This window comes from Anthonomus grandis, chromosome 15 (assembly GCF_022605725.1).
Source record: "Anthonomus grandis grandis chromosome 15, icAntGran1.3, whole genome shotgun sequence".
In the NCBI taxonomy this organism is placed as follows: Eukaryota; Metazoa; Arthropoda; class Insecta; order Coleoptera; family Curculionidae; genus Anthonomus; species Anthonomus grandis.
Window position 1 is genome coordinate 4,912,847 of NC_065560.1, and position 23,368 is coordinate 4,936,214.

Consider the following 23,368-nt stretch of genomic DNA (forward strand, 5'->3'; position numbering starts at 1 on the left):
GCACTATTTTCGGCAGAGTACGTGCTATTCCTATCGTTTTATTTTTTTCTTTATTTATAGGACTATCCCATTTTTGTACTTGAAGTGTTTTACTTACTTACAATACATAAACATCCCTTTATTTTAAATTCTTGCTATATAGCTAAGACCAAAAGGGACGGGGCGAAATTTGACCGATAGCTTTTTAGGTTAAGTTACCGGGTCAAACATTTAAATCTGTTTATTAATTATTCTCTCTATTTGAGTAATTACTTTACAAAAGTATAGTCGGAAATGTCTTTACACGACCGCTACACAATTCTGCTAGACAAATGCGTAAGTTCCTTAACAACCTGGAAAAATCTCATAAACGAAACCTTGGAAGATGGGGATCTTGAAACAGAAACTGTCCGAATCAAAGAGATGGCCAAAGAATACTGCATTATCGACAATAATCACAAAAAATCAGAGAACGCCATAAAAGCCCTAGAAGACCACATGTCTGATCCTTCACAAAGTTATGATATTGATGACTTGTATAGTCAAAAGTTTATGGAACAACCTGACAAGGACCCAACTGAAAATGAAATCTGGCGGCAACTATTTTGCGATGATCTCTCTATTCAGGAAGTGAAAATGATCAACAAAAACAAGACTGCAAGTCAGTATGAACAAGTGGACGATTCATTGCTTTGCTCAACATCATTTGCTCCACCAGTAGATCCTATTTCGAAAACGATTATCAGGAAACCAATTAGAAACAAAAGATGCAATCATGTTTATGATAAAAACTCTATCTATGACTATATAAGGCAGTCAAAGAATAAAGCTAAATGTCCTTATATGGGATGTAGGAATAATAAATTGTTGGTACAGCATCTTGTCGAGGATGGGAGTTTAGAAGAACAAATTTCTCAGTTTCTTGCCAATCATCAAAGTTCTGATGAAGATGATTAGAATATGAGTTAATTTTGAATGATGTTGAGCTGATTTTTGTATTTAAGGTTTTTGTCAGATAAGCTTGTACAATTAATAATTTAAATGAAAGAATATACCATTGACTGTACTCTAATAAATGTTTATTTTTGCTAGTTGGTTTTTTGTTTCACCTTCTATTATTTCTGGATAGAATTAAATGGAAAAAGATTGCTACAATTTTCAGTATTCACAACATATCAGAACAACCTATACATTTATAAAGGTTGTTCTGATATCTTGTGCACTCCATTAAAAACCATTTTTAATTTGTGTCTAAAAACAAACATATTTCCAGAAGCGCTTGAATATGCTTTGGTTACTCCAATCCTACAGACCAATTAGCGTTCTTAATTCTCTCGCAAAAATTTTTGAAAACATTTTATACCAAGATATTTTGAGCTCTTTCATGAATAAATTCTCTCAGCAACAACATGGATTTCTACCAGATGCCTCAACTGTCACCAACCTCAAGCACTTTGACTGAGGCAGCTGCCAATGCAGTAGATAGCCAAGAGCAGCTAGATGTTGTCTTGGCAGATTGTGCAAAGGCTTTTGATCGGGTTGACCATGGGCTGTTGAGTAAATTTGGTTTCACTGAAAGCATGTAGGTTTATGGTATCTTATCTTCCGGTAGGCCTCAGCAAGTTAAAGTTGGTAAAAAATTGTCAAAAATAGAAAGAAAGAAAATGTGCTATATTACGTAAGACAACAAAATCTTGTGTACAAGCATCCTAAAAACTAAAAAATTCCAAATTCACTTTAAATTTCAAACAAACATAACATCTAAAACACTTTACCATAAAATTTACACACATTACCAAAATTAATCATAACAAAACAGATTGAGAAAAAAAAGCATCTTTTTGATAAATTTCATTAAAAAATAAGTAATGCTGTCAATAAAACAGAATTTAGAAGAAGTAAATTAAATTATTTAACAGGAAACAAAACTAAAACATTAAAATGATGTCAGAGCACAGGTTAAAAGGTATCATTAAAAAAATCGTCAAGGCTATAATATGCCCTGGATAATAAAAGTGATTTTAATTCCTTTTTGAATCTCTTAACTTCTAAAATTTGTCTGATACATAGAGGAACATGGTTGTAAATTTTTTTGCTAAGGTATATGAGTGAGTTCTTGGTGAGGGAGGATGTAGGGATTGGTAAGGGAAAATCGTTAACCTGGCGAGTCATATGACCAGTGTTAGAGAGAGGTTTAGGACATTTATGAATAAGAGTAGCTGTTTCTAAGAGAAAAAAGAGTTAGGATTTTTTGAGATATAAAGAGAGGTTTACAAGAATCTCTCAACCCAGCGGAACATAGGTATCTAACTGCCTTTTTTTGAATCACAAAAATTATGTTTAATAATCCCTTGTTGCTTAAACCCCAAAAAGGCAAGCCATAACGAAGGTGGGACTCAATAAGAGAAAAGTACACTGAACTTGCAACTACCTCTCCCAGCTCATGCCCCGCCATTCTTACTGCAAAGCATCCAGAGGATAATTTTGATGCAAGATTTAGGATATGATCTTCGAAGCGAAGGCGACCATCAATGGTAATACCAAGGAACTTACAGCTTTCTTTGTTTTGCAAGGGGGAGTTTTCACTAAACATAAGGCCCTGAACGTCACACTTAAATCCCATAATAAAGGTTTTGCCCACATTAAATACAAGCCTGTTTGCAGCACACCAATCCGATAAAATCTTAAGATCCTTAAAAACCTGGGCTCTAACATTATCAGAATCTCTATGATTCCATAAAATGGTGGTATCATCAGCAAACTGAACCACTTTGCCCTGCAGTTTTAATGAACCCAAATCATTTACATAGAGCAAAAATAATAGTGGTCCTAACATTGAACCCTCAGGTACTCCAGTTTTAAGGGATCTGGAATCGGATAAACATCCAGATACTGTAACTCTTTGGGTACGATTAGACAGATAGGATTCCAGCCATTGCAATGCCACACCTCTAAAGCCATAATTATTGAGCTTGAGACAGCAGTATTCCATGATCTACACAATCAAATGCCTTGGATAAATCGCAAAACACTGCCGCCGCGGACTCTCCAGAATTTAAGGACACATAGACACTCTCCAAAAAGCCGAATATATATAGTAGCATCTGGGGTGTCTCAGGGCAGTAACCTTGGGCCTCTCTTATTTCTAATTTTTCTGAACGATTTGCCAAACTGTATAAAGCATGCTAGATGTCTCGTGTTTGCTGATGATTTTAAATTATTTATGCACATAACATCTCTTATTGATTGTCTTGAGCTGCAAATTGATTTGAACTTGGTGGCCCAGTGGTTCAGAGAAAATAAAATGTCATTAAACATAGATAAATGTCAAATTCTAACCTTTACAAAAAAAATGCAATTTATAAATTTTGATTACAAAATTGATAATTTATCGTTAACTAGGAAAAGTAAATTTAGGGATCTTGGAGTCTGTTTTCAAACAAATCTCAAATTTAAGCAACACTATGAAACTATTGTAAACAAAGCATATAAGCTTCTTGGTTTTGTAATAAGAAATACAAAACATTTTAAAGAAATAAAATCAATAATAATTCTGTACAACTCACTGGTCAGACCGATCTTGGAGTATGCCTCAGTTATCTGGGCACCTCAAGCAATGGTGCATATTAATATGATTGAAAGGGTCCAAAAAAGATTTTTAAGATACCTGTACTTAAGAACACATAGTGCATATCCTTATATGATCTCCTATAATAGTATGCTAATTGAATTTAAAATGGTACAATTGAGTGTTAGGCGTAATATGAATGATGTCTTATTTATTTACTACATAACTAACAACTTAAAATATAAGAACTGTTCTTTAATTAATCATCTATCATTTGCTGTTCCTAAAATCAATTTGAGAATAAGAAATAACAATCTTTTCCAGTGTTCACCCTCAAGTTGTTCGCCATTTAATAGAATGATGCAAGAATGTAATAATTATATACAAAAATATGATATAGATCTCTTTAATATTAGTATTCGCCAAATTAAGACTGATTTTGTATCCTTATCTGATTAATCATTTACTTGTTAATCTGTTCTTTTTGTTTTTGATTTTTAATTGTAAGTAGGTGTATTTTATTAAATGTTATTAGTTTTAGTGTAGGTTTAGTTTCACCATTATTATTGGTTTTCCTTTTTCTTTCTGCAAGCCAGTAAGCACTCCCACATATAATTACATTTCAAATGTGTTTGTAAGAGTATAAATAAATAAATAAGTATAAATATAAAAGATTCTCATCACAAGTTTCAGAGTTAGGCCTAATTCATGAAACATTAATTTAAATCTTCTATATGTTCTTCATATTAATTATTTATTTATTCAATCTAAAAGTAATAACATCTTTACAGTAAATATTATAATGTAAAATTAAATCATATGTCTCAATGCTATATGTAATACCAAAAATTGCAAATTACCTAATAAAAATACCAATCACAAATACTTACAGTTCAGAAAGATCACAATTCTTTCATAAAGAGTTAAAGCCTTTTTGCATGCAAATAATTGAAATATGGAATCATAGAGAAATGAATATTAATACTTTTAATTACTCTCTGTATGGAAATTATCATTAGTTCTATGAAAAACACTTAAACAGATGATTTCTTAAGTCATATTAGTATTTATGAGCATTACAATTTAAGAGACTTTGATTGTTCAATTTAAGAGAGATGATCATTCAAGGCATTAATTAGTTTGTACAGAAATAAACAAATCTTGCTGCCTTCTTAATGATTCCAATGAAGGGTTTTTAATAAAATACAGCTCAAAAATATCCAAATGCAATGGATAAGAGTAATATTTGAAAAACCTATTTTGCACCTTTTTGAATATGAAGATCACAGTTGGGACACTACACTATATAGCTAAGGGCGAGTATATGTATTATACAAAAGTTTCATACATAATTCCAAGAGAAGAATCCATGCTATTATGCTGTATAAAACCAAAAGAGCTCTTTAAGAGCCTTGATACCAATTTAACTTATTTGGTTATGAAAAATTTGTGTTAGATCAAACATGACACCCAAATGTTTTGCCTCATTTGATTTAGTCAGAGTTGCATTATATGGAATTCGAAGCATATTATTGCCTTGAGAAAAGGTAACATAACACTTAGAGGTATTTAAAAGAAAGACATTTAAGTTTGACGAATTTGCAATCTCATTCAGGCCCCTCTGCAGTTGAACGATATTTCATTCAATAGATATGCCCAAAATCTTAATTTGAAAAGAACAAATATTTATATTTTGTAAAGACTAACCATTGTATTACAACCTATTTATTAAGAAACTAAGATATTCATTTCAATAAGTAAAGTTGTACTCCCACTAAGCTGAGTAATGCTTTGCTACTTATGAAATGGAACTACTAGTGAAAATGAAAGTATTTCCATAATGAGTTCTATAGGATGGAATGAAAAGGATATGTTTAACAGGTTTGTCTGGATAGTACCCATGTTAAGAAGTTTAGGGAAAGAACTCTGAGAATTTAAAATATCATAAAAGACTCTCATGTTATGATACCTTCTATGAGTTTTTAAAGTAGAAAGTTTTGAGATCAGAATGTCTGCTAAGAGAGTGTACTATACTGAATGACTCCATAAGGCCAAAAACAGACAAAAGGAAAGTTGGTTTTTAATTGATAAATTTCCTAAAAACTCATCTCATATTAGTGCAGATATTGTTTCATATGAAAGTTGAATAATTTTTATTCTAATGTAGCAAATAATTGAACACAAACTCTGGCATATACTTGGAAATACCTGAAACTGTCTGGTACATTTCTTTTTCAGGATACAAAGCTGAAAGATATTAGGTAAACAATTTCTGAAATAAAAAAGAAAAAACCTTGATCTGAAGTGCTCTTGCCTGATAAAGCCCTGGATATACTCTTAGTTGCTTACTTCTTGGTTTGAAGGTGCGTTTCCTACTTGTTTGAAGCCTTTTTTGTTTGAACGAGGATTCAAACACCGGCATTTTTGTCAAGAAAATTTTAATTTTTGTCAGTAAAGTACTTTTTTAAATAAACGAAAAATACCATGAAGGCACCATATAGATGATTCATATCAAGGACAAACTAAGGTGCAGTAGTGGAATCTTAATAAAATGAATACTTTTGTGCATCTTACAAAACCCAGCATTTATAGGCCGATCTTAACCCAGTAGCATATAATATAAAAAGAAAAACTTTTTAACACTATTCTCAGGTCCCTCACTCTAGGCACAGTCTCAAGAGCACTGTTGAGTTGCAGCATTTTGCGACCGTATTTAATATTTATTAGTCCATATTATTAATTAAACCAAGGATTCAATAAACAAATCATATTTACTTTATTTAATAAACTTATATGCCTTATACAATAAGGGTTTTTTAGTATTTCATACAATAAGACTGTAAGCTCAATTTGCTACATCTTCAAGCTAATTGGGCATAAAATATTACTCCCAGATCTTTAATTTGTAAGACGCTTAACAATTACTCTTAGGTCATTTACATGCAGCAATAAAGGATCATTTTTTTGTAACTGTTTTTATACTATTTATGTAAATTAGGTATCCCAGATGTAGGTTAAAGGCAAAAGATCGTAAACCCCTCAGACTTACTCTATGCTGTTGATCCCCGAGATAAGTTTTTAAAAAGTATACAAAGTACGCAGTTTAATATTTATACTCTTTGTCCAACCTTTCATACAATATTGTAAATGAAACCTTATCGAACGCTTTCTCGAAATCTGTATAAACGCCATCCAACTGACCACGTTGATTAGCAAACACCTGAAATATCTTGGGTTATTTGCATTAAATTGCTTACTATGAACTGTGCTTTCATAAAACCATACTGATGGATGGCATTGATTATACTGCAATGAGGCGATAGTTAATAAAATATATACAATTAAAATTCCATATACCACTTTATTTAGCATCATAAAATAACAACTGGATAATTAACGCTTCGTAGCGGTATTATAAGGGTATAATCCCTGAAAAGCTGTAGAATCCTGAGGGGAGTCCTCGTCGCTCTCAGACTCGCCGTCAGATTCGAAAGTATTGTCGGGAATATCGTACAAACGGATCATCGGCTTATTCGGATCTTTCATGATCAAATATTTACCGTCCTTTTGCTTCATCACGATATCAATAATACACCTGGAAAATACGTTATGTTTTATGACGAATTAAAGTTGACTGATTGGTTAATTATTAACCTTAAAATACCCCATGCGTTATCCATGTTCAGATTGATCTGGGTGGCGAATTCGGCCGGTTTGTATTGTTGGGTGCCTAAAATCACGTGTTTGCTGCTGTCTCTCACGTGAGCACGACTCACATAACTAAAAGATTTATAAGTAGGGTTTACATGAAAAAATATGTTTGTTAACATATTTGCAGTAATTATTAGCTTGAAATACTTGTAAGGGTATCCACAAAAAGGAATTAATGGGGAGAGAAATCGGGTCATTCGATAACATCTCTTCCCTCTATCCATCTACCAGGAAAGCTCAATTTAAACAATTTCATGCGCTTTTAATAGTTTATTAATTTATTTTTTTATTTCTTATTTATTTTATTTTTAATCAATCAATTGCAAAATGAGAATCTAAGTACATTTTTACTATAAAGTTGGGTAACAGTAGATATTGCAGATGGTTCAAATAAAAGGTTGGAGGAAAACAGTCTGTATTGTATAACTTTTATATTGATTTCAAATATGGTTATTTTATTCCTATATTAAACAAAAAAATATAATGATTAAAACACAATAATTTATTAAAGTTTTTTACCAAACTGCCCTTCTATATTTAGGATTAATTAGAGATCTTATTATTTCATCAATAAATGCGTTTATTTATGTAACTTAGTTTTTTCTTCTAATGGGCTTATTTATCAACCGATTTAAAAAATATTCATATCAAATTATTGGAAAAAAAACTGCATTTCAAAAGTGGTTGTTCCCAATAATGTGCTATTTAAAAAAATTAGGTAAATGCCAAAATTAACGGTTTGCACATTTGTAAAAGATTCAGGTCATAAAATGCAATAAAAACTATTTTTCTGTGATAACTTAATTAAAAATTAAAACTTTCAACGCATTCATGGCACACTTTTAAAATTTAAAACAATTATTTTTTCTAAGAGTATAAAACAAAAAGTACCAAATAGAGTATCATTGTTTTTAGAATATTATTTTATATCGAAATACGTAATAAAATACCAAGTGTCTCGTTTAACATGTTGAAGGACACCTGCTTTTCCCTTAGGTTAATATATCGGCACTAGCGGCATATACCGCAAAGCGTAAAGCGCTTTGGTGGACACTGACGTGATATAACGCGTTTGCTGTATGGCAGTTAGCGTCAAATGCCGACAAGTTACCATGTATTTAGGGTAGGATGTCATTCTAAAAACCCGCTGGCATATATTTAGGATGAGTAGTACAAAAAGTTTTCTGGTTTCGGGTTATAATAGTTTATTGATGACCGCGGTCCAGTTAGCACGTGTTTATAAAAAAATTAATTAAAAAATGGACGAACACGAACGGCAAAAACTTTTTAAACTTTACGAAGAATGTGATACAGATGAAATGTCTTCAGAACATGACCCCTTTAGCGGAGATGATGACTCGGACTACGAAGCCGATAGTGGCGAAAGTTCAAGTGATAGTGAACTGGAAAATAAAAATTATCAAAGGGATAGACGTAAGTTTATCTATCGTATTATAATATTGTCAAATATTGAGTAAAAAAACTAGCATGTACCGAGTATTTTTTATACTTTGCCATTTCTTTAGCATCGACTTCAAGGTCTAATGATGGGGAAAACGTAAAAACATGCCTCCCGGATCAGACGGATATTAGTTCAGACTCTGAAAATGAACGAGAAGAAGAAGGTAATGTACCTGTTTTATCATCCGCTATTCAGTATTCAGCAAATATTATTTTTTTTTTAGTTCAGACATCTGCAGAGAGGAATTTGGTATGGGGATCTACAATAAAGAATCCTGTTGACCTTAGGTTTGATGGTTCTAATAGTGGTATTAGGCAAAATATTGATAATATGACACCAATTCAAGTTTATGAACTAATATGGACCCGTAATATTATGAATTTACTAGTAGAGAAAACGAATGAATATGGCGAGGTTTTATGTTTTCAAAATAGACCAAAGAGAAGGAATGAGAGATTTAGAAATTTTCAACCCGTTAGTATGCAGGAAATGAAACAGTTTTTTGGTTTATGTCTTATAGGTGGGCAACTGAAATGCCGTTTTGTAAGAAAGTGGTTTTCTCTGGATCCAATTTACTATCATCCAATATTTTCGGCCACTATATCTGGCAGACGATTTGAACAGATTTTGAGATGTCTTAATTGTTCTAGTGACGACAAAAATGATACAGCCGGAAAAGTAAGCCTCCTTTAAAAAAAAATAATAAAAAACAGCCAAGATTTATTTTATACCCAAGAAGCATTATCATTGGATGAATCTCTTTTATTGTTTAGAGGTAGGCTTACATTCCGCGTGTATATCAAAAATAAAAAAACAAGGTATGGGATAAAATTCTACAAACTTTGTTCTAGTGATGGTTACATCCTTAATATTGAAATGTACAAAGGAAAAAGAAATCGCGATGATGTCGGATCATCCAAAATAGATTCCCTAGTTTTACGCCTAATGGAACCTTATTTAAATAAAGGGCACGACGTATATATGGATAATTTTTATAATAGCGTCACTTTATCCAACAAGCTGCTAGTTCAAAAGGCACACTCAACTGGAACATTAAGGAGTAACAGGGCTGGTAACCCCAAAGAAGTAACTATAGCAAAACTACGACGTGGTGATCATATCTGGCGTCGTTCAAATGATGTTTATGTTTCAAAGTGGAAAGACAAACGTGAAGTCTTAGCCATTACAACCGCTTATACCACACAGATGGTAGAATCCGAAAATAGATATGGGAAAAAGACTGCAAAACCATTAGAAATAGTGCAATATAATAACCATATGTCTGGAATAGACAGATCGGATCAAATGATCAGTTATTATTCCTGCCCTAAAAAAACTGTAAGATGGTATGAAAAAGTAATATTTCACTTTCTTGATATTGCATTGTGGAATGCATTTTATATCTATAGACATAGGTTAGAAAAAAAGCCATCATATGCAACATTCCGAGAAAGTGTAATTAGAGAGCTACTAGGAATAGCAGGAAAAACGGATGGCAGAGAGTTTGTAGCGGCAGTACCTGTAAAGACTAAAAAAGAGCATCCAGGCGAGACGACAAAAATAATCATATTCTTGAGGCGATCCCCATTCCCAAAAACTCAAAAAGGAAGAGTAAATTTTATAAGAGATGCAGACAATGTTCCATAGAAAAAACACGAAAAGAGACAGCTTGGCAGTGTAACACCTGTGTTGGAAATCATCCACTATGTGTCGGTACTGCTTCGACAACTGGCATAAATAGGCGTTGTTTCTCAAATTTCAATTTCAAATAATTTTTTGGGATATACTTATCTTTAGTTTTAGTTTTTTGACGTGAAAAAGTATTTTTATACGAAAGTTTTTTTGTAAAAACGTTTAGGTTGTAATAAAAGGTCTAATGTGTTGGAATTTTATTTTTAAAATACACATGCGGCATTTGCCGTCAGTGCCGTTTTAAGCACATTTATTGCTTTCGATGTGACATGACGTCATATGACGCGTAAGTTTTTTTGATTTAGGCGAAAATACCAGCACTAATTAAGATATTTAATATAACTTTCGTTATTCTAGCTTAAAAAGTAACGAAGATATCAATGTGTGTTTTTGAGGTCGTACCGGATTTTCTCGTGTTCGTTTTTGCAATACGCATCTGACGTCATAAAACGCTAGTGTCCTTCAACCTGTTAAAATAAGAAAGTTAGTGTCACTTCCTTTTAAACCGGAAGTGATGGAAAACAATAGAATATGCCAAAAGATACTCTTACCAAATTTCAGTTGTTTATCTTGAAAAGTAAAAAAGTTATTAAATGTCCCCTTTTTTTCAGTTATGTCAGCCGGTATATCTACAGTTCATTTACAAAAGTTTTAAAACCTGTATACTTACCCGAATTTAATCTGATCACTTCCAGCCAACAGAGCCTGCACCGTCCACTTGGCCAATTTGCACGCGTTATTCCTCAGCTCATTGGCCAAAACGGCTCCACGTTGAATGTCCAACTTTTGCCGCCATTCCACTCCGTTGGCCAACTTGGAATCCCACTCGTTTAGCGCCTTTATCGTCAAAAATTGCAGCTCACCGTTCGGCGATTGCACAACCGCGTCGTGCTCGCAACGCGCCACTAAAGTCTACAACATCCTCGTCAGAAAACAAACAATAAAATTTCTTTCAAAGTCACTTACTATTCCACCACCCAAATCCCACTTCTTATATCTGTAAGCGACACTAGCGACCTCACCCTCTTCCTCTTCGGAAATAAAGGGATTTGGTTCGTCGAACTTGTAACGTGGTTCTTTTTCACCGGATTTTAATACCTAAATCAAATATTTCCCAATAACAATAATATGTTAGAACCAACGAGGGGTTTAACTACACATACTTGCTGGCTGAAATTATGATTGATAAAAGTGGCCTCGAGAGCAAGGTTCCGGGGCGAGTTCAAGGAATTGCCGTCGTCTTGCGGGGGCTCCACTGACGTTTCGTTGACAGTCAATAAGTCGAACTCCGTATTGTCACGTTTATCAAAAAACAGTTTGTCACCTAAAATGCCGCGATAATAATATCACCGAAGGACAATAAAAACTCAAACTGGTTTTACCAATTTTCTCAATAACAATATCCCATGAATAATTAGACCTGGTGCAACACATAATAGTGGCCAAAATAGCATCGGTGGCATAAACATTTCCCTCGGTTTTGCTAAGTTTTCGAATAACCGGGTCATCGGTGGTTGTAACCTGCATAATAATAAAAAATTGATTTTCTGTTCTTTAATAGTTAGTTAATCACATAACATACAGTATGAAAGATGCGGTTAACGCTTTGCAAAGGTTTCTCATTTTTGACATTGACACGATCATAAGTTTTGTCATAGTATTCCAGTTCGCCACAGCACACGACATCTTCGCCTTCCTTGATGTTGGGCAAAGACAGTTTTCCCAGCCTGGGAAAGTCCATTTCTTCGATTGTAGACCAATCTGGCTTAACGGTAACTGAGGCATCCCTGATTTTGATTTGAGGCTAGAAAATTCCAGTGAAAAGTGTTTTATTTCAATGGTAGCATCTGCTTTCGTAAATATCTTAATTATTTAGTCAACAGAAGTCTTGTGTTATCCTTTATATTGTCATAAAGACTGGGTTTATTTATTTATTTATTCCACAAGCATGAAAAGCTACAAGACCGACTTATTTAAAAATGCATACATTACAAAAAAAAATTTGTATACAAATTAGTTTCATGTTGGTCACATTATATAAATTGATTGCTTCACAATATACAGTTGCTTGCTACATTGATTATTATAACAAAAAATAAGATGGACAACATTGTCAACTTTTTTAAAATGCACAAGTCCACTAAAAGAATAAATTTTATTTATGGAGAGCAATAAACATAAGATAGAAGTAAACATAGTTTTGTTTCACTCCTTTGTATTATTTATTTATTGTTACACTGCCTAACAGGTACAAACCCAATTACAAAGCAGGATAAAGAAAAACAATACTTAACCAAACCTAAAACCAAGAAAATATATAATGCATATAAATTCACTGGCTAAAATTAATAAATCACAAGTAAATTGAAAGGACATGCCAATAGGAGGGGTGCACACTGAATTTTTAGAATTTGTGTGTGCGCACATGAAGGGCTGAGAAGCCAAGGGGTACAAGTCACATATTTTTCATAATGGAGTTAAATGCAGAAACTTACTCTTAAACACTTTAAAATGTTCGTGTCCAAGGGAGATAAGTGGAACTCTATCATGTGCTAACATCTAGTGGCGAAATAAAAACTACTGCTTAAAAGATTGTTTACGTGTTGAGGCTATCAAACTTGATAAAAAATGTCAGAAGATAATTTTTTTAGCCTTTTTAATGGTAAGTTCTACTTTTTATCAAATCCATTATTATTATTTATTGTAATTTGAGTCATTTAATGTGTTTAGGTGAGGTCTTAAAGTTAGGTTTCAATGTATGTTGTTAATAATATTATTTGAAAGCTCTTAACCATTTTATTCAGTTGTCCTACTTTCAGATAATAGCGATGATGACGCTGATTATAACCAAGACGCAGATAATTCTTTCAGTACTAGTTCAAGTAACCGTCCTGAAGAAGGTAAGAGTAGGCCTTAGTTAATTATTATTATTAATATTACTAATCAGCCGATTTCATTATAACGTTCTTTTTCTCTAATAAGCAACTTTTTATTAATAACAAACTTTAGATTAATAATTAAAAATTAGGCTTAGTTTTGACATACACAGCATAATTAATTAATCTAAATAAATAATTAAAATTTAATTTCAGATTAAATGGAAGAAACTGAAGCAGAAGAAGAACCACCTACAAAGCGGCAGAAGCATCCTGGTAAGAAAAAAACACGACGGACTGAGGAATGGGAAAGGCAGAAGTCTTTAAGACTACGAAACATGGGTAAAAAGTACACTGACCGTAAAGGTAAAGTACACAATGAAAGAAAAGTTCAGGCATACGACCATGAATGCCGCTATAAATGTTGCGAAAATATGAGCGAAGAAAAGCGCCACGAATTTTTCAATGAGTACTGGGGTCTGGCGAATTGGGAATTGCAATCATCATTTTTGAACTCTGCGATTATAATAGAAGATCCGCATAGAAAGAAAGAAAACACTGTACGTGGAAAGTCCCAGTCTTGTCAATATTTATTAGGCGGTCTAATGGTCTGCAAGGAATTTTTTTTAAAAACATTAAATGTGTCAAATAAGCGTGTTACCAACATTATTGCTAAAAAGAAAGAATCTGGAACGGGAATACCAGCTCGAGACCGTAGAGGGCGAAAGGTTCCAACCAATAAAATTACTGTTGAGAAAACTGATTTGGTCAAACAACATATTGCTATGTTCCCTAGATATAGTATTCACTATTCCAGACAGCAAGCTCCAAACCGAAAATATTTAAATGCTGACTTAAATCTGAAAAGATTGTATGACTGTTATAAAATTTTTGTGCGGAACAAGGAAAGGAACCTGTTACTCTATCTTGCTATAGGCATATATTTAATACATGTTTCAATCTTAGTTTCCATCGAGCACATACTGACACTTGTAATAATTGTGACAAGTTTAAATTAGCTATTGAGCATGGAGATCTGGAAGCTAAACAAGCTGCAACAATCGCTAAAGAAGTCCACCTATGTAAGGCTGAAAGTGCTAAAAAAGAAGTAAAAGATGATCTTGCCCATAAAGCTATATGTTTTGATCTTCAAAAAAAAATGTTGCCTACGCCGGTATTAACATGTACAAAAGTGTATTATGCAAGGCAATTATGGAAGTATAATTTTAATGTACATGATACTGGGACCGATGATGCGTTTATGTTTCTTTGGCATGAGGGGCAAGCATCAAGAGGATGAGAAGAAATGGTATCGTGTTTAATCCAGTACATCAAATCATTGCCCTCTACAGTCACTCACCTCACTGCTTTCTGTGATAATTGTGGTGGGCAAAATAAAAGCCAACTTACGGTAAAATTTTGGTTGTATGTTGTAAACACAACGCAGATTGAAATTGTCGACCTAAAATTTTTGCTTACTGGTCATTCTTATAATCATTGTGACCCAGACTTTAGTTAAGTGGAAAATACCAAGAGGAACACAAAAAGAGGTGTTTTCGTTCCTAATGACTGGGTGGATATTATAGCTACAACTAGCAAAAAGTTCTTAGTGAAGAAAAGACTTCCTTACTTTGGATCCCATAAGCAAACATTTTGTGAAAGCTGTTAAGGGTATTAGAAACATGCAGTGGCTGCAGTTCAGAAAAGAAAGTCCTTACTCTTTGTTTCACAAAAGTACATTTAATAAAGAAATGCCATTTTTAGAGTACAACATGCTTGCAAAAAATGTTGGAAGGATTCCAAAAACCTTGTCTTCTCTTATCCCTAAAGAAAATAAACGCATCAAAGTACAAAGACCTTGTTGGTCTCCTACCATTTGTACCTCCCGTACATCACCAATTCTATAGATCATTAGACTATGAGGAAAATCTTTTGGTGCACACAAGACAGAACATCCAGAAACAGCAAGAAGCGGTTCAAGAGGGACATCACAATCCTGACGATGATGAAAATGAGGATCCAGAACATGAAGACAATGTTCATAGCAGTGATTCAACAAGAATAGTTCTGCAAGCGGTATTTAAATGACATTTTTATACACTCATACAACTGTTAGTATTTTGTTAAGCCACCTTTCATTGGAAAAATACATTTTTCTAATTTATTTGTATCCTATGTTTTATTAAACTCCTAATTTCTATGAGAAGCCAAGGGGTACAAGTGATGACTTTTATCAAATATTGCCTAATAATCAATATGAAAAATACTAAAAAGCATATTATTTTTCTTTATTATGATAGTCTAAACCCTAGCAATTAAAACAAAACTGGTCTGAATTGCCATACTTTTGCCTGCATTTGATTATAACAATTTAACTTTAATTTGAGTTTTCTCAAAACTTCAGTATACTTATACCCCATGGCTTCTCAGCCCTTCACATATTATTCATTGATTTTTAGTAATAAATTAACCTAAGTTAGCTAGTAACAAAAATGAATAGCAATATAAATGCTAATATGCCTAATATATTATGTTAGTATATAATTTCTTAAATATTTCCATTAAGATTCAATAACCAAACATGTAAAGATTTTTTATCCTATTAATTTTTTTATTTTTTAAATGTCATGGGAAAGTAAAAAGGAAAATGTAATGACATTAAATATTCTGGGAAAGAGATGCACAGAAATATCTACATATCATGTTTTAACTCCATAATTTGTAAGTTGTGTTATTAATACCAGGCACTTTTTTATGACCCTTTTAATGTGTACATATCTTTTTAGCTTTGTTTAAAACATTTTATTAGAAACAATATTGATTTTGTATCTGTAATTGGACTTTTTACTAAGCAGCGATTTCTTGTTTATGCAATTATTATAAAGCCTCTTAAAAGCTAAATTTTCATTACAGACTGAATAAACAATGCTTACACGTCCTTGTCCCCATTTCCTAACTTGACTCTTCTTATAACTGTCCCTGGCCTTAAGACCTTTGCCAAGCGACTGCATACCTCCACTCTGCACGTTATTACGCCCACCGCGACCCCCTCGCATGTTTCTCTGGTTGGCTCTGAAGCGCCCCCTTTGGTATGGGGGCTTTTGCACTCTTGTCGTGTCTACCAAGTGGAATGTACTCTCATCCTCTTCATGATAGTATGCATATTGGCTTCCAGAGCCAAACTGAGATGCATATTTATCTGGAAAGCAAATACAGTCATTAAATAAAAAGACTGTAGTAATGTTGTAGGAGGTTGTTCTAGTTGTTCTAGAACCCCTGAATAACAGTTAATTATTAGCAAACCCAAAAAAATGTTGCCATCAGTAGAAAATTGGTACCGCTTACTTAGATAGAGACAACAGAGGTATACAGAAATGTGCTATATTACCTTAGATATACATTATAATTATCTCATCGTTAATTCATACAGTTAATATAAATAATACTCGTTTAACTTTTAATATATATTTACCAATAACCTTATCAACCTTAATCCAAAATTCTATTGTTTATAATGGTAAAAAAAATATTTAACCACCTTCCACAGTCACTTTGGAAAATTGGATCTTATAAATTATTTAGAAAAAAGGTAAAGATAATGTTGCAAACTGGAGCATATTATAGCATGGGAGCCATCTTCTGCCATCCAGTGTATTTTTTTCAAGTATTAGATTGATTGATGACATATCATAACACAGACCTTCTAAAATCTGTTTGTTTGTTTAAATGCTAGACTCACAAACCAGATTTAGCAGTAGACCTTTTTTTTAATACTAAAATTCACACAAAAGCTTTTTTCACTTTGGACAAATTGATATTTTTCCTAAAATTAGTTGCTTTCTAAAAACCAAATAAAAGCTGTTATATCTCCAAGATATAACAGGATTAACTTTACTTTTTAATTTAGTGTTAAAACAAGAAAGCTTTCCTGATCTTTGGAAAATATCTAAAATTATCCCTGTACACAAAAAGAGTGACAAAGATCTTATAGAAAACTATCGCCCTATAACAATAATTAATAACTTTTCTAAATGTTTTGAACGTGTTCTGCATACTGCTTTATATCCATCAATGAAACATCTGATTGACAGTAGACAACACGGTTTTATGAAGGGCAGGTCTACCACAACAAATCTAGTTTCTCTTACTGAATTTATAACTGAATCAATAAATAACAACTCTCAAGTCGACGTCATATATACGGACTTTTCTAAGGCCTTTGACCGACTCGACCATGGCATTCTCGTTAACAACTTCGATCGAATTTATGGATTTTCTTCCGGCCTAACGAATCTTTTTAGATCCTACTTGAGTGACCGCCCCCAGTACGTAGAGTGCTATGGTCGAAGCTCGGCAAAGATTGTTGCCGCTTCTGGAGTCCCACAGGGCTCAATTTTGGGACCGCTTTTTTTCAACTCATTTATTAATAAAATATCTGATGAACTTTCTGTAAATAGTCTATTATACGCGGACGATAATAAAGTTTTTTATAGAATTAACAGCATTTTGGACTGTATTTTACTTCAAAGTGACTTAAACAAACTTAATGCATGGTGTAAAAATAATAACCTGCCTCTAAATGCTGCTAAATGTAATGTTGTTTCTTTCAGTTTAAAGAAAAAAATAATTATTTATGACTATACCATAGACAATGTCACAGTCCCTAGATCAACAGTTTTGAATGACTTAGGTGTAACATTTGATAGCTCTCTTTCTTTTCAGCCACATATTACAGATATTGTCAAACGTAGCTACAGAATGCTAGGTTTTGTAATACGTAACTCTCATAATTTTAATAATATCCTCAGCCTAAAAATCTTATTCTTCTCATATGTCAGATCCATACTTGAGTATGCTTCTCAAGTTTGGTCCCCCTATTACCAAAACCATATAAATGAGATTGAGGGTATACAGAGAAAATTTCTAAAATTTCTTTGCTATAAACGCAATGGAGTGTACCCAGAAATCGGTTTTCCACATGCACGGTTACTGGAAAGATTTTTCTTTGATTCTTTAGAAGATAGAAGAAAATTTCTATATAAATTAGTGAACAACTTAATTGACTTGCCAGAATTATTACAAGAACTGAACTTTCACATACCTCGCATATCAGCCAGAAACTCACAAACATTTTACCTACCTAGACCAAGGACTAACATTAACAAATATTCTCCACTACGCAGAGCCTGTAACACATATAATTCTGTTCAGGGTCAATGTGACTTATTTAGCTGTAGCATAGCAGATATCAAAAAAGTACACTATTCTCAGTAAAACTTTGTTTTTTTTTTTTCTTTACTTTTCTCATTGTTTTTCTTTCTAAGCATTTCCTTATTGTTATTGATTGTAAATGTATTTTTTTTTCCCATTCAGTAATTAGATGTGTTTCTGTTGAATGGCGTAAATAAATAAATATATAAATAAATAAATAAATAAATAAATATGTCCATCAGCTGCATTGTTTGAGAGCTATGCCTCAACCCATGTTTCACATGTAGACTATTTATTTATTTAAAAAAACTATTACCATAAATTAACCAATAAGCAATAACAATCTTTAAGTAATATCTAACTAAATAAATTGACTCATCTAGTTCTAGGAACTTAAGTTTCTGTCTATTCTTAAATTGTAACAAATTTGTCAGGTTAAAATCATTACAACACAAATTAACTGCTTTTAACATTCATACCAAAGAGAAGTTCTGGTTATAATATGTTCTACAATATAGAACACAAAAAAGATCATGATTTCTAAATCTACTTACAGGTACATTAAACATAATTTTAAAAACAATATTTGGAGAGTTTACAAGTTCCAGAATGTTAATAATGTTTTTGAATCTAGGTTTCTATATTACTATATTAAGTATACTAGTAATATTCTTCTTAGAAAACTGCTTGAATATGGGTTTCAGGCAGGTAGCAATCAGATGAAAACTGGTAGTGTGCAGCCCTTTAAATAGACTTTTATTACTTCCAGGCATTTGAAGACATTCCTTATTATTTTCGAAATAAAGTGAATTTTCAGCATCATTATCATTGATTCTCTTGTTATATTTCATTATTGAGTCATCAAAATCATGCAAAAATTTAAATATTAAACATCTTAATTCCACAGCTTACAAAATGTTAATGTAATCAATTGGGTACCATTTTGGTGCTTTTCATATAATAATATGGTTAAAACAGCAAGACACTATACACCATATGAGTTAGCATATAGGTTATATTTTATTATTTGTTACTTGACAAGGAAGTCTTTTTGTTTTGAAAATTCTGAGTCTTATAAAAAAAAGCAACAAACAATGTGAAAAACATTTGTTTTTCCTATACCACATTTTTTTTTTGTTAGCCCCTCTAATATTAATACAGTTCCTAAAATATATAATTACTTGCCTCTTAGTGTTTATGGTAGTGATGACTTAAAATAGTGGTAATTTGATTATAGATTAAAATCAGAGTTATTATTTATTTATATATTTATTTAGCAGTTTATTTCCAACATGCAAAGCCCAGTTACAGGAAAATCGACAATTAATGTTTTGAAAGTGTAAACAAGTATTAAATTACTATAAATTAAATAACAAAAAGAAAGAAAAATAAGGAAAACTTAAATTACTATAGTAACATCCTGTTATTTAACATTAGAATGAACAAAGAAAGGGATTCATGGGACAAGAAAAAAAAGGAAGAGAAAAGGAATTATGGTAAATGTTGGTTTGTCAGAGACAAAACTAGATCCTTTATGGAGCATACAAATATGTCACATGTTGATGATACTGAATTAAAAATTCTGCACATTTGATATACGGGATCCTGAAACCTAATGTTAGTTCTGGCGTGATCTAAAGCAAAAGTGATATTTGCTCTAGAAGCAAATCGTGGTACATGAAATAGAATATCGTTCAAGAGAGGAGGAGAATTTATTTGATTATTGACCAACTTCCATAAGAATGTTACAAAATGAATTGTTCTCCTCATGGCCAGAGATTGCAGATTAAATCTACCTAACATCAGATCATGATCATGTCCCCTAACAGGATATATTCCATCCTCACGAAACATAAGAAACTTTAAAACCCCTCTCTGAACACTCTCAATGTAGCCAACATGGCCTTCATAGAAAGGACATGACACCAAGGAACCATATTCCAGTCTTGATCTAACAAAGGAAAAGTACAATAGTTTTATTGAGTTTGAGTTGTTAAAGAGTCGGCTATTTTGAATGACAAAACCCAGAAGTTTCAATGAGGAGATCACTGTCTGTTCAATATGTGGCACAAATGTGAGCCTATCATCGAATACAACCCCTAGATCTTTAATAGAAGTACTTCTACAGAGGATTTGATTGTCTATATTGTAATTAAACAAAACAGGATCCTTGGCTCGGTGAAAGGAGATCACACAGCATTTCGAGATATTAAGACATAACTGATTTCGACTGCACCACCCCCTAATTAGGTCCAAGTTACTCTGTAAGAATAAGCAGTCCAAGATACTATTGATACACCGGAATATTTTCAGATCATCAGCATAAGCTAGTCTAAGGCAGGAAATCAGTTCTATAAGATCATTAATATAAAAGATAAAAAGAAGTGTTTAGAAGTGAATTAATATGTGAATTGTTGAGTCTCCTATAGCAATAAAATATATGTCTTTCATCAAAATATCTGAGAAATACTGACTTTTACCAGAAAGTCCCCATCTCCAACTATATGTGGAATATAAATTTATATAAGCAATCTGGTAAGATTTGTAAGCAAATGTATTTCTTCAAAAAGAAGCTATTCCAATAGGTACATTTCGAACCCATATAAGTTAGGTTAGAATACTCATTAAGCTATAAATCCCAATAAGATACATACTAGCATATTTCTTATCTTGGAAAGCAGCTCCGGTCCAGTCGCTGATCTTGCCCAAACGGTCTCCCTTGCTGAACGGCTGATAAGGCATATCTTTATATTGTTCGGGTAGTTCACATGGGCCCCATCCGGTGGGGTTGTCCTGGATTACGGGAGCGGTAAAGTGGGGCGTCGGATCGCCCCCCGACTGAGACTCGTTTAGGGTCATATTTGCAACCGGAAAGATTCACAAAATATGGAAAACTCAATGAGAAAATTGGTAAAATATGCTAGAAAAGAAATAAAAACTGTGTGGAAATGCCCGTCCTATCTCCAAGAACCGCTGACAGTTGTATTGACAGGAATATAATGACACATGACAATGTTAAATAAGGTTAAAGGTGAATTCCTACGTCCTATTACTTTACGTTGTTTTCTACATTTTCGCAATATACCCGGGAAGCAAGCCTCTACAGAGACAATACAAAGTCTTATAGTATAAGTATAAATTTCACATTTAAAGTATTCGATTTGAGAAAAAGATACAGTACTACACACTTTATGAGTTTAACTAAAAAGTTTCCAGTTACGCCTCTAATCCTAAAAATTTATTCAGCTTTCCAGGATCTATGAAATCAAAATTTTCGATGGCTCACAAAACATAAGAGATACCAAATTTTAAGGATATTTTTCTGAAAAATACTCATTTCTTTATAAGGTACAATATACTATAACATAATAATAATATTCGTTAATCAGTGAGAGTCACTGGTAACAAGGAAATAGGCTAAAATTAAACAACAATGTATATCTGTGAGTCCTAATATTTTACAACCTTTAAATCTGTACATACACATTATACTATCCCCAACAAGAAAAGAAATACAGCCCTAAATATTTAAATATTTCCCATGTATTCATTTTCAGCCAAATAACTATATGTAAAACTTTTGTAAATTTCATAATTGTTTTAATTGACATTTCCAAGGCATTTGACAGAGTGTGGCATGAGGCTACTAGAGCACTAACCAAGCTCTCCTCAATCGGCATACAAAACTCATTATTGAATTGGATCAAAAGTTTTCTTAAAGAACGAACAATCCAAGTAGCCGTCGATGGATACCTCTCCGACCAATTTAACATTAACGCTGGAGTCCCTTAAGGATGCATTCTATCCCCCACCTTTTTCTTGGTATATATCAATGATTTGCTAGGAACCACTGTCAATCCAATCTACAGTTTTGCGGACGATAGCACACTTATTTCCACATTTAAGTCCGCCAAACCAACGACAACCGCAAGTTCTCAGAATCTTAGGCAGCAACAAGTAGCTTCAACCAACAACGATATTAGAGCAATCTTGGAGTGGGGCGATAACAATTTGGTCAATTTTAACGCTAAAAAAACGCAGGCTGCAGTATTTACGATGAAGACTAACCTTGGTGGCCCGGAGCTGGTTATGGCAGGGAAAACATTGCCAATGAAATCATCTTTACATCTTCTAGGAGTCGAGGTCACCAACAGTGTGTCCTGGCGTGACCACGTTGCCGAGGTCGCCAGGGCGGCTTCCAAAAAACTCGGAGTGCTTTTCAAAACGAAAAAACTGTATACACCAGAACAGCTGCTGACTCTTTATAAGGCTCAAATACGCCCTTCCCTCGAGTATTGCTCGCATGTCTGGAGCTCTGCACCCAAGCATAGTTTAAACCTGCTGGATTCTATACAGAAGAGAGCTATTCGTCTTATCGACAAACCAGAACTGACAAAGAGTCTGGATAGTCTGGAGCACAGGAGAAAGGTGGCTGATCTCTGTTTATTCTACCGTTATTATCACGGTAAGTGCTCCTCTGAGCTGGCAGGCCTGATTCTACCCAGGGCTGTTCCGGCAAGAAGGACGCGTCTAGCAGTTGCGGCTCATCAACAACTTCTTTGTGGAACGGGCTTCCACCTCACATATTTCCCGACGCATATAACCTACAGCGATTCAAGATAAATGCCCACAAATATCTTCGCGCAAGCACCACTCCAAGAGTGACATAGGACTCTCCTCTTGTGCTTGTGTTTACCATAAAAAAAATTGCTATAGACAATTTGTTAAATTTTTTTAAAGACTGATGTGTGGAACTATAAATTCCTTTGTTAGTTCCGCTAAATTCTTGATAAATACTGTTATGACATAAAATGATTACGAATATTTGTGGTAAATTGAATTAGAGAATTTGATTTGTTTTCATAGGGA

General features: G+C 33.2%; 2 protein-coding genes across 2 annotated transcripts; one reads left to right on the plus strand and one right to left on the minus strand.

Moving 5' to 3' along the window:
- Positions 1–8: 8 nt before the first annotated feature.
- On the plus strand, positions 9–1,070 carry LOC126745296 (E3 SUMO-protein ligase NSE2-like). The gene has a single exon (XM_050453069.1). It carries the CDS (start codon positions 274–276, stop codon positions 934–936), a length of 663 nt encoding a protein of 220 aa, XP_050309026.1. The 5' UTR covers positions 9–273; the 3' UTR covers positions 937–1,070.
- A 5,818-nt stretch (positions 1,071–6,888) lies between these two features.
- LOC126745294 (eukaryotic translation initiation factor 3 subunit D) lies at positions 6,889–21,487 on the minus strand. Its single transcript, XM_050453066.1, has 9 exons — positions 21,154–21,487; positions 16,222–16,487; positions 11,995–12,216; positions 11,795–11,933; positions 11,576–11,736; positions 11,379–11,510; positions 11,083–11,324; positions 7,202–7,327; positions 6,889–7,142 (listed from the first exon to the last, which is right to left on the minus strand). Exons 1-9 carry the CDS (start codon positions 21,356–21,358, stop codon positions 6,941–6,943), a joined length of 1,695 nt encoding a protein of 564 aa, XP_050309023.1. The 5' UTR covers positions 21,359–21,487; the 3' UTR covers positions 6,889–6,940.
- Between the last annotated feature and the right edge of the window lie 1,881 nt (positions 21,488–23,368).